The 14,305-nt window shown below is 39.9% G+C and overlaps 1 protein-coding gene across 2 annotated transcripts in view; it reads left to right on the top strand.

Moving 5' to 3' along the window:
* LOC123957337 (dedicator of cytokinesis protein 2-like) overlaps positions 1-14,305 on the top strand; it is a 108,762-nt gene that overhangs the window by 30,639 nt on the left and 63,818 nt on the right. For both annotated transcript variants that reach the window (XM_046030033.1, XM_046030034.1), the window contains exon 25: positions 13,258-13,400. In XM_046030033.1, the coding sequence (XP_045885989.1) occupies positions 13,258-13,400 (143 nt within the window). The remainder of the gene's footprint in view (positions 1-13,257; positions 13,401-14,305) is intronic.

Below are 14,305 nucleotides of genomic sequence, written 5' to 3'. Positions count from 1 at the left end.
GATTTGAGACAGATAAAGAGAGGAGAGAACAGGTGGATGGTGGTGCTGAGAGAAAACAGAATAGCTTGGGGAGAGTGAAAAAACAAGTGAGTTTGTGGGAGAAAGAGAGAGAGAATGGCCTTGTTTTGCTATTAAACCGTCCAAAAGTGATCAAATTTTAAGGCCTTTCTCACATGCAATCTATCATCAAACCTGCATGTACACCTACCCCCCCCCCCCACACACACACACACATCCTCAGACGAAGTGCGTATTTATTTATTTGTTCATTTATACATTGGTCCATTCCATCTCGATCCCTGCCTCACCAAATGAGGGCTGACACTCAGTCTAATTGAGATGCATTTTAGCATTGGGATGCTAATAAGAGGGCTTGTATGCAAGGGTGCCATTCGCGCAGGAGGCTGAAATATGCAGCAGAGCTAAATTATATATTTATAATAGCTAATGGCTCCCGGTGTCCTATCACTGCACTGCAATACATATTTAATAACCCTACCTGGCTGTGTGACTGGCTGTGTGAGCAGGCCTGCCAAGCTCACTCTCCAGGGAAAAATGTCAAGCCACTGACAGTGTAGGAGAGGACAGATGATGGAAAGGGATGGTGTGTGTGTGCGTGTCTGTTGGTGTGAGACAGAAGATCACTTGCTGGCTCATCTTTGACAGAGAGTAAGAATGAACAATCTTAGGGATCATTATTTTTGTATATAAAAATGTTGTTGGATATAAAAAATTCTCCAAGTTCATTTGCTTTATTTCAGATGTAAATAAGCAGATCAAAAAATCAATAATACAAAAATCTGATTGGTACCATTTGCAATACAACCATTTTGTATTACTTACTTACTTTAAAAAAAAATACTTTTACTGGATAATTAGCAGCACATTTGAGTTTGCGCCACAGTTTTTTCCTCACATACTGATACTGGAAGATTTTCTGAGCTCATTGTAAGAGGACATTGTTTACTGCAAACTATGGCTGTCTGTTGAGTGTGTGGGGACTAAAGTCTGGATGAAAGTTGGCTTAAATTATGTTGCTCCTTTTTCTGAAAAACTATGGGTCGTTTTTGAAAAAAATCAACAACCAGAAAATGATATGTCCTTAACTACCATGTACAGTATGTATGTAAGATCGTTACATACTGTTATGTAAGGTGGTCTTCTGTTGTTGTTGCAGTTATTCAGTAGGAAACAGTTGCTATTTGTGCAATGAGGTCCTGTCACATGTATTCATTTTTCTCCAACTGTGGTTTGGAATTTGTGTGTGTGTGCGCGCGCCTGTTGTTTGTCGCTGCTTGGCTTTCCCATGACTAGTTGCATCCATGGGCAATGTTTGAAGGGATTGGATTTTTTTTTGTACTCAAAAATACTCCTGATTTATTCAGCATACGCTCCTGGGATTAAGAGTCTTGGCAAGCACATACTGTATACACACACAAACACACACATACACGTGCCGGCACACATGCACAGATACACATGTGCATCCTTTCATACGGGTTAATCTGGTTTTGAGACTAAATTAAATTTATGAGGCACATTATGGCTCAATTTAGGCAAATTATAATGCCATGGGGCAATCACAGTGACAGATTGAGATCAACACTGATAAAGGGGAAAAAAAGAACAAGAGATCAGGGAGAGCAAGAGCAGAGTGACAGCGGGATGAGTCTGTCATTTTGTTTGCCCACTCATTTCCCAAAGCTGGTCAAAGTCCCTGATTCAATCCACTAACCCTCTGTATTTTCTCAGCCAGGCTGTCATGTCCCCTCCTCCATCTGTACAGCTATAGAAAAGACGGCAGTCATGTCACCTGTCTTGTAGCACATATTAAACAGATTAAAGGAAATCCCACATGTTTAGGTGTAATGCTCTTATAAGATGAATTGTTACAGCTAGGAATCTCTATAACGATCACTGTAATGATGTAAAAATAACCCATAATACAGAAAATCCGCCTGTGTATCTAATGTAAAGATTTTTTATCTTTTATCTGTCCATGTAAACAGCAGCAATGTCATTACTTAAATTGCTTGCTTTTTACTGCAGCTCATTATAAGTATTGTTGACACTGTTCACACCCATGTCTATATCTCCCCTTCTGTAATTACTTAACAGATGCATGTCAGTGCTTGATGAATATGGATAAGTGATGTACTGTACAGTTCTTATCGCCAGGATTTAATCAGTGCTGAGTGATCTCGGTTGTCCGCTCATTCTCTACCAATCAGCATTAGTGACAGGTCACTTTAGGTCTCAGTTATAATGATACTGAATCTGGTTTTCTACATCTGGCTTCTAAAGAGAGCTTTAGATCACAAAGAAAGTGCCATGTAACCGAGCAGGATCTAGCTATAAATCTAAATGTAACATCTTTACTCCATGTGTTATAAAGAAATACAGTAAGATAACTTTGCTAACGTAGCTTCTTCTCACAGCTAGCTTGCTGAAGAGTCTGTGAAGTGGTGCCACAAAGCATTACGCTGTTCTCACAATAAGTTTGGGATTCCAATGCTACAGATACCAGACTCGGTGTACCATTAAAAAGATTTTGAAACTGTTATTTTAAGAGAAAATTACTACTTTATGCAGCTTTAACTAATTGTCCTATTAAAAACAGTTAATAAAATATTGTGTTTTTAATAGTGGAAAGATGGTGTGTGATATACAGTATGTATGAGGGTTACCCTGAGGGTAAGGAAGTGTTTGCATGAACCACAAGGGACCTGCATTTATTGTTATGTCTGTCTCCTAGCCTTTCTCAAAGCAGCTGGTTGAGCTGTAATTTCAAAGCTGTCAGCTTTACTGCTGCTGAGGGTGTGTAAGTGAGCATTGTGTGTAACAGGTTGCTTGGTGGTCCAGCAAGCCCCCATCTGTCCATATGTTATATCCTTAGTTATATAGAGATATTAAGAGATAGAATAGAAGAGATGTGGATCGTAAAAAAAGTAATAGTCATATGGCTGCCGTGTCTCCTCAGGCTGTCTCGAAAGTGCTTCTCTCTGTTCTGCTCCACTCTGTTCCTTAAAAACCACAGCATCTTTGTTTACTGCATACATCTTCTCTTCTCTTCCCTTACCTCATGCTGTGTCTTGCTCTAGTATATTATTTTATGCTGTTACATTACATTAGCTTTTGTTACATCACATTAAAGTTCATGTCACGCCTTACTGTAACTGCATTGGGATCACGTTCACACACACCCAGCACAAAAACACCTGCCAAACCTGTCAGAGAATTATGAATGTGAAGTATGTGTTCGGGTGTTTGACAGCAGAGGAGCCATCTGCCATAAATGATTTCTGACTGTTGTTGTACAGGCTGACCTCAAATAGCTGTGCTTACTGTGGCTCCAAAAGGTTAACGAGAGAGGGGTAGTTTCTGTCATTCTTTCGGAGTCTGCAGTTTGGGAAGTTGTGGATAAAATTAAATGAAATTTAATCATTGTGGGAAATGCCTCTGTCTCACAGTCTCTCTCCAAATGATTTATATTCTGATCCATACTTGTTTTTATGGGATGATTTCGATGGAAACTGAATGCAGACAAGGACAGTGGTTAAACCACTTGCCCATTAATTCATTTGTTACAGATGTGAGACAGGAGCAAAATGACAGAACAGCCTGGTGCTGTCAATATCTGGCTTTCCACTGCATAGCTGCGTGGGGCCTCTCTCTCTATTATGATTTGAGGTTACAGCAAAAAAATAAAAAATTCTTGGACTGTTAAAAGCTTAATGATCCCCATTGGGATGCTGGGTCATTATACAGCAGCAGCAATAAAAGTTGAAGCGAACTAGACTTATTTCAATACTTCAGTAAATTGGAGTTAATATAAAGTATAAGTGAATAAAGATTTACTTGTTGAGCATATGTATCATTGTGCCAGCCTATTAACCAGTCTGAACAAAATACAAAGCAGGCATTTAAAAACTGAAATCAGATATAGGCTTAACCAGAGACAGCAGCTTTGTGATATATTGTCCCCTCCAAAAGTATTGGAACTGTAAGGCAAATTCCTTTGTTTTTGTTGTTCACTGAAGACATGGGTTTAAGATCAAAAGTCGAGTATGAGACAAGAGTTCATAATTTCAGCTTTCATTTCGTGGTATTCACATCTAGATATGTTAAACAACTCAGGACATACCTTTGTTTGAACCTACCCATTTTTCAAGTGAGCAAAACTATTGGAACATGTGACTGACAGATGTTTCTTGTTGCCCAGGTGTTGCCTTTTAGGTTGGTTGTCCAAACATTAAATAGCTCTGCATGACTAGTCTAAGTTTTCATCCTTGGTTAAAATCTATAAAGACTGCATTTCCTGTTAAAGAGGATAAAGCAACATGAAGACCAGAGAGCTGTCTATGGGAGAAAAGCAAGCCATTGTCAAGCTGAGAAAAGAAGGAAAATTGACCAGAGCCAGTGGACAAACATTGAGCATAGCAAGCACAACAATTTGGACTGTCCTGAAAAAGAAAGAAACTACTGGTGTACAGAGCAACAGACGTCGAACAGGTCGGCCAAGGAAAACAACAGTAATTGATGACAGAAATATCGTGAGAGCTGTGAAGAAAACCCCCAAATCATCAGTAAGTGACATCACCAGCGACCTCCACAGTGCAGGGGTGAAAGTATCACAATCCACTGTTCGAACAAGACTCAGAGAGCAGAAATATAGAGGCCACACCACAAGATGTCATCAGCAGGAAGAATCTGAAGGCCAGATTGAAATTTACAAAGAAGTACAGAGACGAGCCGCAAAAGTTCTGGAACACAATCTTATGGACTGATGAGACCAAGATTAATCTCTAGCAAAGTGATGGAAAGGCCAAAGTGTGGAGAAAGAAAGGAACTGCTTATGATCTGAAGCATACAAGCTCGTCTGTATAGCAGGGAGGTGATGTCATGACTTAGGTGTGCATGGCTGCTTCTGGAACAGGCTCATTAATATTTATTGATGATGTAACTGATGATGGTAGCAGCAGAATGAATTCAGACGTGTACAGAAACATTTTGTCTGCCAATTTAAGGAGAAATTAATTGAAACTTATCTGGAGGAAGTTTATCATGCGGCAGGACAATGACCCAAAGCACACTGCCAACAAAACAATGGACTTCATCAGGGGGAAAAAGTGAAAGGTTTTAGACTGGCCAAGTCAATCAGCTGACCTGAATGCATTTCACCTCCTTAAGAGGGGACTGAAGGGAGAAACACCCTGAAACAAACAAGAACTGAAAGAAGCTGCGGTAAAAGCCTGGAATAGCATTACAAATGAGGAATGCAACAGGTGATGTTGATGTGTCAACAGGCTTGAGGCATGCCACCAAATATTAAATGTTATTTACTTTAAGATTATTTGTTCCATTACTTTTGCTTACCCAAGAATGCTGTGGTCTAATACAAACGGTGATATTTCCTAAGTCGTTTAACACATCTAGATGTGAATACCAGGAAATAAAAGCTGAAATTCTGAACTCTTGTCTCATACTCATCTTTTGATCTTAAACCTAAATGTCTTCAGTGAACAACAAAAACAAAGGAATTTGCCTTACCGTTACAATACTTTTGGAGGGGACTGTATTACTCTCTTATTAGAGGACACTGGGAATAAGCCTGCCCATCAGTAAAAGTAGGGAGATGGTTCACCGCAGGGCAAGCATCTGCCATTGATCTGCCTCAGTTAAATTGATCGTAAATGCCGTAGCAACTAATGCTACCAAGAGACTAATTGGTCAATCAATTTAATATTCATATAGAAGACTGAGCAGAGGAGGAAGGCAGAGATGAGGGCAATTAGCGGGTGACTCATAGACAGTGACTAATACAGGTGGAAAGAAATCATTTACACACTGTTTAAAACACAAAGAAAGAAAGAAAATCAAGCAAAATAAAACATTCAAGGGACTATCTAAACAGTAGGCTATCGACAGTATCTAGTGGTTATCTTTGCAGCAAATCTTTAGTGGTACACATGACAAACATGCCCAGTTCTGTCTGGATTAATGAGCAAATATTATAGTATACTGTATGTAAAATTAGTTATACTGAAGACAGCAGTCTTTACTGTGTTTGTGTTTACCTTGGTTTTGCTGACAGTGTTTGTTCTGTGCTAGGTCTTATCAGCATCATAGCAAAAGTCACAGTGATGCACTTTCAGGCATCATTTCCACTCTATATCACCATCATTCACTAGTGCACTCTCTCATCTGTAACTTATCAGCCTGTGCTGTTGGGTGAGCACTCATTCACACAGGCAAGACAATTTTATGCATTTCTACGAAAAAAATATTACCCCACTAAAACATTGTGAGACTGCTTTCTTGCTTTTACAAATCATACATGTCAAATATATTTTACCACCACACCTCCGTGAACCAGCGATTAAAAAAAATAAAATCGACAGTGTCGACAGGCGGGTACAACCTAAATACGAAAAGGGAAAATGAAGGGCTTTAAATTTCAAATGGGGTTTAAAGATGGAGCAAGGAAAAAAGTGAGGAAAGAGGGAGGAAGACAAATGAGGGATGGGTGGAGAGTGGATGAGAGGAGACACCCAAAGTGACACAGAGAGATGAAAAACCTGCTGAGAGAGACATTTAGTCATCACCAACCGGGATGAGAGTTGGCTCGGTCCCAGCCCCCTCTCAACTCAGAAGATTTACTTGTCATTGTGCCTCCAAACCTCCTCATTATCATCTTTTCTATCACTCTATCTTCCCGAAAGCAAGACACGACAACCAAAGGGAGGGAAGGGAGCGGGGTAGAGAGAAAGAGGAAGACACCTTTGATTTACATGCCTCTTTGAAACTGAGATTGCATCTCATTATCATGTGCTATAGTTTATTGTGTTTGGCTGTCAAATGAAAAAAAAATGGAACAGCAGGGATGAGCTGTCTGCTGAGCCATCAAAGCTGCTCTCTGTGTGGTAGCCTGCAAGCACTGGCGGCTTTCTGCTCTCACAAACTTGGTAGCCTAAACACATAAGCACACTCTTCCACAGGCACTAAGCGATTCCAGCTCTTACACATCAAATAGCAGTGAAGCACCAAATCAGACACAAAAAGGACAATTCTTACTTGGGCACACAGACACACAGTGGTATTAGCAATCAAAGGCTGAGATTACAGCTGAATAAATACATTTCCACTTGAATATAGATGAATCCTTGAATCTCTGTTGTGTGCGTTCTGAATACGTTGTGTGTTTATGCGTCAGCATCTGTGTGGATTTTTGTGTGAGCAAGTGTGTATGTATGCACACGGTGAAAAGTAGATGAACAAAAGTTAAAATGCATCTCAGTGTTTGCCCCAAGACCTTGATTTCCATTAGCCTGTGCCTGTTGGCGAAGCTTTCTTCCACAGCATGGCTAAATTGATTTACTGCAGTGTTGCACCAGGGGCTAAAACACACATAACATACAACAAAATCACACAGGCAAGTGAAACATAGAAACCCAGGTGTGCATAGGAACCATTGGTGCATTCATAAATATAAATTTTAGTCATATTGTGTCTTTTCCATTACAAAATGGCATATCAGTTTTGTTTTATTTTTTTCACGTCATATCAAACCTCTTCAATTGTCAGTGAAAAGCACCAACAACTGCATCAGTTCAGATGTCTTCTTTTTCCCAGTTTACCAAATCCTTCACTTTTTCATCTCCCCCTCCTCCACCCCCTTCTCATACCTTTAGTTGAGCCTCTCAGGCAGGGTCTCTCTTTAGGCTACTTTGTTACAAAGCAGATGCCAGCAAGCTCCACCAAACAGACTTCTGCAAATATGGTTTAAGGTTATAGGATTAGGGCCATGACTGTGGTTAGACTCTGCCAATCCTAGCGAAGGATGCCGGATTTGCATGCAGCCTGAAAAGGGCTCAAGCCAGAGCATCTTTCTAGAGCACATAGCACATGTAGTACTGTTCTATACTCACTGAGAAGACGAGATGCACAGCTTTGTGACAACACAAAACTGGTGATTGGTTCATAGGTTGCAAATTATAAGTTACTTGTGAAATGAATTTGACCTGAAACAGTAAGTTAATGTGACAATGCGACAAGGCATGAGAATCAACAGGAAATATGTGAAATGAAATGTAGAGGGGTCAGTGGAGAGAAAACAAGAAGATGGAAAATGGCAGTGACAAAATATTGAGATGATGAAAAGAGAGATTGCATTGTGCACCAAGAATAGATATACCAGATTAAGAAAGTTAGATAACACACAAGAGGGAAGCCAACAGGAGGAGTGAGAGAAGGATATGCTGGCAGAAAATGTAGATTGTATGAGGAAGCTAAATGTGCAAGCTGCATTTAAGGACCTAACAGAACTACATTTTGTCACCAAACAACCTTTTCTGCTTTTCACAGTGATTTGAAAGTCCATTTAGCTCAAATAGTACAGATAGTTAAAGTACTGAGCTAATATGATAGTACTCTTATGGTTTATTTTGAGTCAGCCAAGACATAAAATCCCACTAAAATGACCTCAGATGGCTGGAAGGTAGCTCCCAGTGTGTCCTCTTGCAATAAATGTTTTAATAAGTCTAAGAAGAAATTCAGGAGGCATCCATCATGTTTGATTGGACCACTGATGGGATCCACTGTGAGGAAGCATAATTTATTTAAAGAAAAAGAGAAGTTACTCATTAGTGTGAAGGTTTTTGCATATCCTTCTGTTGGTACAAGCACACACACTGTATTTCTTCACAGAGGTCAGTGTGTACGGTTAGCCTCAGTGCAGCGTCCCAAAGCAAGTGGTCTTTGAAGCAGCAATCATTCAAATGCTCTGTTAAAGAATTACCTAGACCTGGGAGCTGCACACAATTGTAGCTGGTGGTCTTTCAAAACTGAAAGCCTGGGGGACCACGGTGCTGTTCAAAGAAGTCTTAGAAGAAGCTACCATTCATGCTGAAGCAGCAGATATTAACATTTCTGACGTTATTCCAGAACAGACAAGGTGCTTAGAAATAACCTGCAAAGTTAAAGGCGCTGTTCCGCATCAGCAACTGAAGACTATAAGCCACAGAGTCTGGAGGAGCATTACCCAGGCAGACTGTACTTGATTATTTTTTATGCTCATAATCAGGGGCTCCAGAGGTGTTTTGAAGGGAAGTAAAATGGAAACAGACAATACGCACCCTTACTGATGTGTAAAAGTAGGATGCTGAAGATGAGCAAGCTATTAGGGTGCTCGTAGTATTTATAAGTTTTCTGAATTTTAAGATGAGAAGCAGCTGCTGACTGAACTTAAGGTGTTTTTCTCTGCATACTAAAGCTCCAAGAAGTGCACAGATTATACAGAGTATTCAAAAAGCAGGAGGTTCTTTTTCCATCACTATTCAAATTGGTGTAAATATGCAGTATTTGTACAGCGTCAGCAGACCCTGTTGAAAGGTCGATCAGAGTAGAGCATACTGTGTCACTGTGGACAATGAAATTGCAGCAGTCTATTGTACATTACATAAAATCTGATATGCCTGCTACCTGATTGTTGCAAACAGTTTTCTTTAGAAAAGTAAAATTTTTATTTGAAGCATTTCTGTACAGCAAGTATATTCCGCTCCATCTCGACTATCTCTTTCAATCACAGTTTCTTTCTCTTCCGCATTTTGTGTGTTAGCTGAGGGGAATAATATAGACAGTGAGACAGATCGCACCTAACCCGAGACAAAATCGTGTACCTAGACCACCTTCTAGCCTGTGAAGCACTTGTGTGCATTAGTGTTCATTTTCTAAATGTGACAAACTGCTCAATGGGCAGTAATGTTATGCACAGAGCTTCATTAAATGTATTCTTCTGTCATCCTGCACATTTACACGCGGTCAGGGTAGCTTTTGACCTTGAGAGTTGCTATTGTGGTTATTTTTTTACACCTAGTTCCTGACACAGTAGAAACATAAAGCACACATGTATCACACAACAGGATACCCTTTCAACTGCTCCCCCACTTGCTCTCTATTTTAGTTTGACTCCCCTGAACACGTTGCACTTACATCAGCTGGGTTTATTTCTTAGATCAATAAAAATTAAGAAGCAGCTAGCATTGGGGTCATCTCTCCAGGGAATGGAGTTCTCCACAGGTTCAATGGTAAATCCAGGAAGGCAGAGGGATTAATTCTCGAGCTTGGACACACAACAATAATGCTATAAAACATAAACCATTGTTTTCTCTATCTGAAAGGACACTAGATGATGAATTCCTGCTTTGATGGATTAAACAGATACTTTCTACTCAAATACAAAGCTGACTGCATCTAAAACACCATCCTCTGTTTTTAAAGGTCACAGACCAGGAGGCCTCCCTGTTTTGCATTTGATAATTTTGATAAAGCAACATTTTTATCTGAAGTTTTACATTATATATCATACTAAACAGATTGAGATACCACTTTTCTTTCTCATCCAGTCTTTCCCTATGTTTCACTTAAAACTCCCTCTTCTTTTCCCGTTGGATTCCCTTGACTTTTTTAGGCCCCTCCTCCGTCTCCTCCTCCATTTGTTTGAGTCATTGAGAGCATTCAGTGACTCATGCATTTCCCCCACTCTGCATGTTTGTGTGATGGAGTGAGTGTTGTGATGAGGGTCCACTCAGCAGGTATACAGGCTCGGCTCAGTTAATAATGGAACTAACGAGCATCAGCACAAATGAGCTTTTAATGGGCTCTGTCTACCTGCGGCTACAAGAGAGGGATGGGGTGGTGGAAGTGGGGGGGGGGGCAGAAAGATGAAGAAAGAAGAAGACAAGAAAGGGAGAGGTCAAGGTAGACAAGTGGAAAAAATAAGAAGGATCAGTTACATCACAGATGACTTATATTGTATATACAAATTTGTACCTGCATAGCACATTTATATCTGACCTTGAGCTGAGTAATTTGACCTGTCTTTAAGGGTGTCTGTTTTAATCAATTTCCTGTAGCCTCAGACTGTGACCGTCTTTGGTAATTTGGCCATAGCTCTGCTGACTCCTGAACATGATCAGAGGAGAATTTTAGTAGGATGGCCTCCTTAAAAATCAATGATTTGAATTATCTGTCGGAGCGTGCCTAATCTCATCATTAAATTGTCAAATGTTATTGTCCACAAAACACTGGGTAGTTTCAGATGCCTGGTTTTATGTCAGCAAATTCTCAATAAAGTTAAAAGCTTGGAAATACATCTTAAAGAAAACGTCAACCATTGTACTAAGCACATAGAAGGTTTAGCCATGCATTTTTTAAAGCCTCGTGAGAAGCCATATTTTTATCTTTATGTTAGTTTGGCATTAAAATAAACCCACAGAAATTTTGAAAATGACATTATTTTGATTGCAGCTGAGAGCAAGGACTGTTTAAAACTCTTCCTTGTTGGTGCATTAAGAATATTGTGGGACAACAAACACATTCATCAGTGTGATAGTTTATAGTAGACTTTGGAAAAAATCCAACATTGTTTCATCGTATCTTTGCCTAATCTCGATAGCGAGCTACCAGTCTTAACCTTGTTAAGTCTCACACGCATCCTTTGATTTACTCGGGTCTTCTTGTACTTCACATTCCCCTGAAGTACTTTTGGTCCTCCTATAATTCCCATAATTACTTTAGGCAACCCCCAGAGAAGAGCTATGAGCATTTATACCCAAATAGAATTTATAGAGCAGATAAGCACCAGGTGTAAGTAGTATAAAAATATAATTGATGTCTTCATGTACAGTAGGTAGTAGGTTTAACTATTTATATTTGAACATTAATGAAATTGTTTTCTCACTTTAGCGGTCTTCACTTTGATCACTTTGTTCTGTGTTCACTGGGAGGCTGTTGAGCCCAGTTCCATTGCCCGCTTGCTCGGCTCAGATTCTAGTGCTCATTCTGGCGCCACTCCCCTTGCAGCATTCTCCACTGGGTTTTTTGCCTGAGTCCTGACATCCTCTTCCTCCCGGCTGTCCAAAGCTCCTGTGTTAGTGATGTAAAAAAACACCAACACTCCCTCATTGTTCGAGCTCCCAGTCCAGCCAGAGTCCGCTAATAGGACTGCTAACGGAGCTAACAGGCTAATAGCAAAGCCATGGATGTAGACCTAAAAAGACCTTCTGACTTCTAATAATACATCAGTTAGTAGAGCCTAAAGTTAGTAGCAAAGTGGTGACTTCTGTGTTACAAGAGAAAAAGTCTGCGTTGCGACAATTCTGATACTTCCCGGCCCTAACAACAAGGCACAGCTCCCAGTTGTAGTTTGACTTTTTTTACTGCGACTAACTGACCAATCAAAACTTGGTCGACTGAAGGCCTTTGCTTACCAAGTCTGTATTTTTTGCATGCGTTTTATTAGACGCAATGGAGTCGTCAAGCAGTGAGGATGATTTCGTCAGTACCTCTGTCTCTCGGCCCATCTCTCGCTGTGTCTCTCTCATTCCCTCCCTTGCTTCTCTCCACTGTAGGAACCTCCCTAGGCTGTTGCTTCTCTCTGCCCGCGTCTTGTATTTGGCACTACGGCTACCTGCAACCCTCTCTGTCTTCACACTGTCGTTCTCCCTTTCTGTCTGTGTGCGGTCTTCATCCTCTGTTTCATCCTCCTGCTCACCATCATCATCATCATCCGCCTGAATATGTGAGATATATATATATGTATATATACACCTGACGCGTGCAGTGCTGACACTGCTACTGTGATGCGAAGTAAATTTGATTGACACAATATGAGGTCATATTTATATCTAATCGCACAACACTTTTAGATGAAAAATATGGACCTGGTGTGCAAAGGACTCAAGACTAATCGATCGGTTCAGTCAACTTTTAGGTGCCCTACTTTGAGATTAATTACTGATGATGCATTGCATGTGTGACCAAATTAACTAAAGATTAGAATTAATCAGAGATATGTGAAAGAGAAAACGTTAGGCCATGGTGATTGATGTGTTGGCTGCGTGGCTGACAGAGCAGCGGACATGAATGGAACTGTAAATAGACACTTGATTGATATCACTCCATTGTGCAGTCTGGGATTAGGGTTGAATTTTTTTACAGGGTGCAGTGGCATCATTACTCATAGCTGCGGGGGCGCAGCTGTCTCCTCAGGTGCTGCATCAATTGATGTAAGGGTCCAGGGTTCAGGTTTTGAAGTGTTTTCAGAGAGGAATCGCATTAAAGTAAATCTTGACGTTGGGATTTTTGATGTTTATGTTTAAACTGGGAAGTTTTCTTTCTGTAGTTTAAACAGTAGTTGTGTGTGTGTCTGCTTATTAAACCTGTCATATTTAACCATGCGTGGGTTTGTTTCTTCAGAGTGCCGTGATGTGTTGTTACCCATGATGCTGCGGGAGCTAAGCGGGGCACTGGCCAGTATGGCTGACGGGCCTCATGATGAGAGGAGAAATAGTCTGGAGCTGCTCAACAACATTCTGGAGGTCCTCAGCAGGGACAACGTGGTAAGACAGACAATTTTGTAGTAAAGAACAATCACTGCCCAGTTCATACTTGGCATTATACTGCATTCTGGAGGATTTTAAACTGGTTGTTTTTAGGAATTTTCTTGGCTCAAAATGAGGCAGAGGTGGTGCAATCCTAATCACGTGCACACACGTGCATGTGTATCGTGCCTTCAACAAACTCTTTTTACAAGCAACGTATTTCAACAGTTTCAATAAATGAATGATTGAAGAATCACATAAAGCATATTTTATAAAATGGATCAAAATAAATCAAATCAAAAATAACATGGGGTTCTCTTGCAGTGTAGTTGATGTGAATTCCTGGACATTAAATGTTCATCTGCAGTTTTCTGTACTGGTCCCAGTAATATTTGTTCTTGTTCATGTCACATGACAAGATTAAGCTATGTTTGAGACTGAGAACGTGACCACAAATATTAATATACTGAATATCTTATATGCGGAAAAGAGTTTGATTCTGCTGGCAAAATATTTGTTTTTGAAGCTTTTAAAAATGAAATGAATGGATTAATTAATTGAATTATTTTTAAAGTACAACTTAAATATACTTTTATAGGACAGACTATAATTTTTTTAATAACTTATTTTGTTTATTTCACTTCATAATTTAAATGATTTGCTTTTCTCAGTGTATGTCACCGGTGTGTCATGTTCTTAGACGTAGGTATTATAATATCGTGTTCTACAGACATCTGTTTGAACATTTATATTCGATTAAGTGGGAAAAAACTTTTAAATTAAATTAAAAGATGACTTTACGGTATGTCCAGCAAGGACATCAATTAAACATCAAATGGCTCGGAAAAGCAGTTTTCTTAAGTGATTATTTTAGCAATGGTTACCAGTGGAAACCCCGTGCGCTGCGCTGACTACGATACAGC

Source organism: Micropterus dolomieu, linkage group LG19, assembly GCF_021292245.1.
Source record: "Micropterus dolomieu isolate WLL.071019.BEF.003 ecotype Adirondacks linkage group LG19, ASM2129224v1, whole genome shotgun sequence".
Taxonomy (NCBI): Eukaryota; Metazoa; Chordata; class Actinopteri; order Centrarchiformes; family Centrarchidae; genus Micropterus; species Micropterus dolomieu.
Note: the sequence above shows the minus strand (reverse complement) of the source record. Positions and strands in the feature narration are given on the sequence as shown.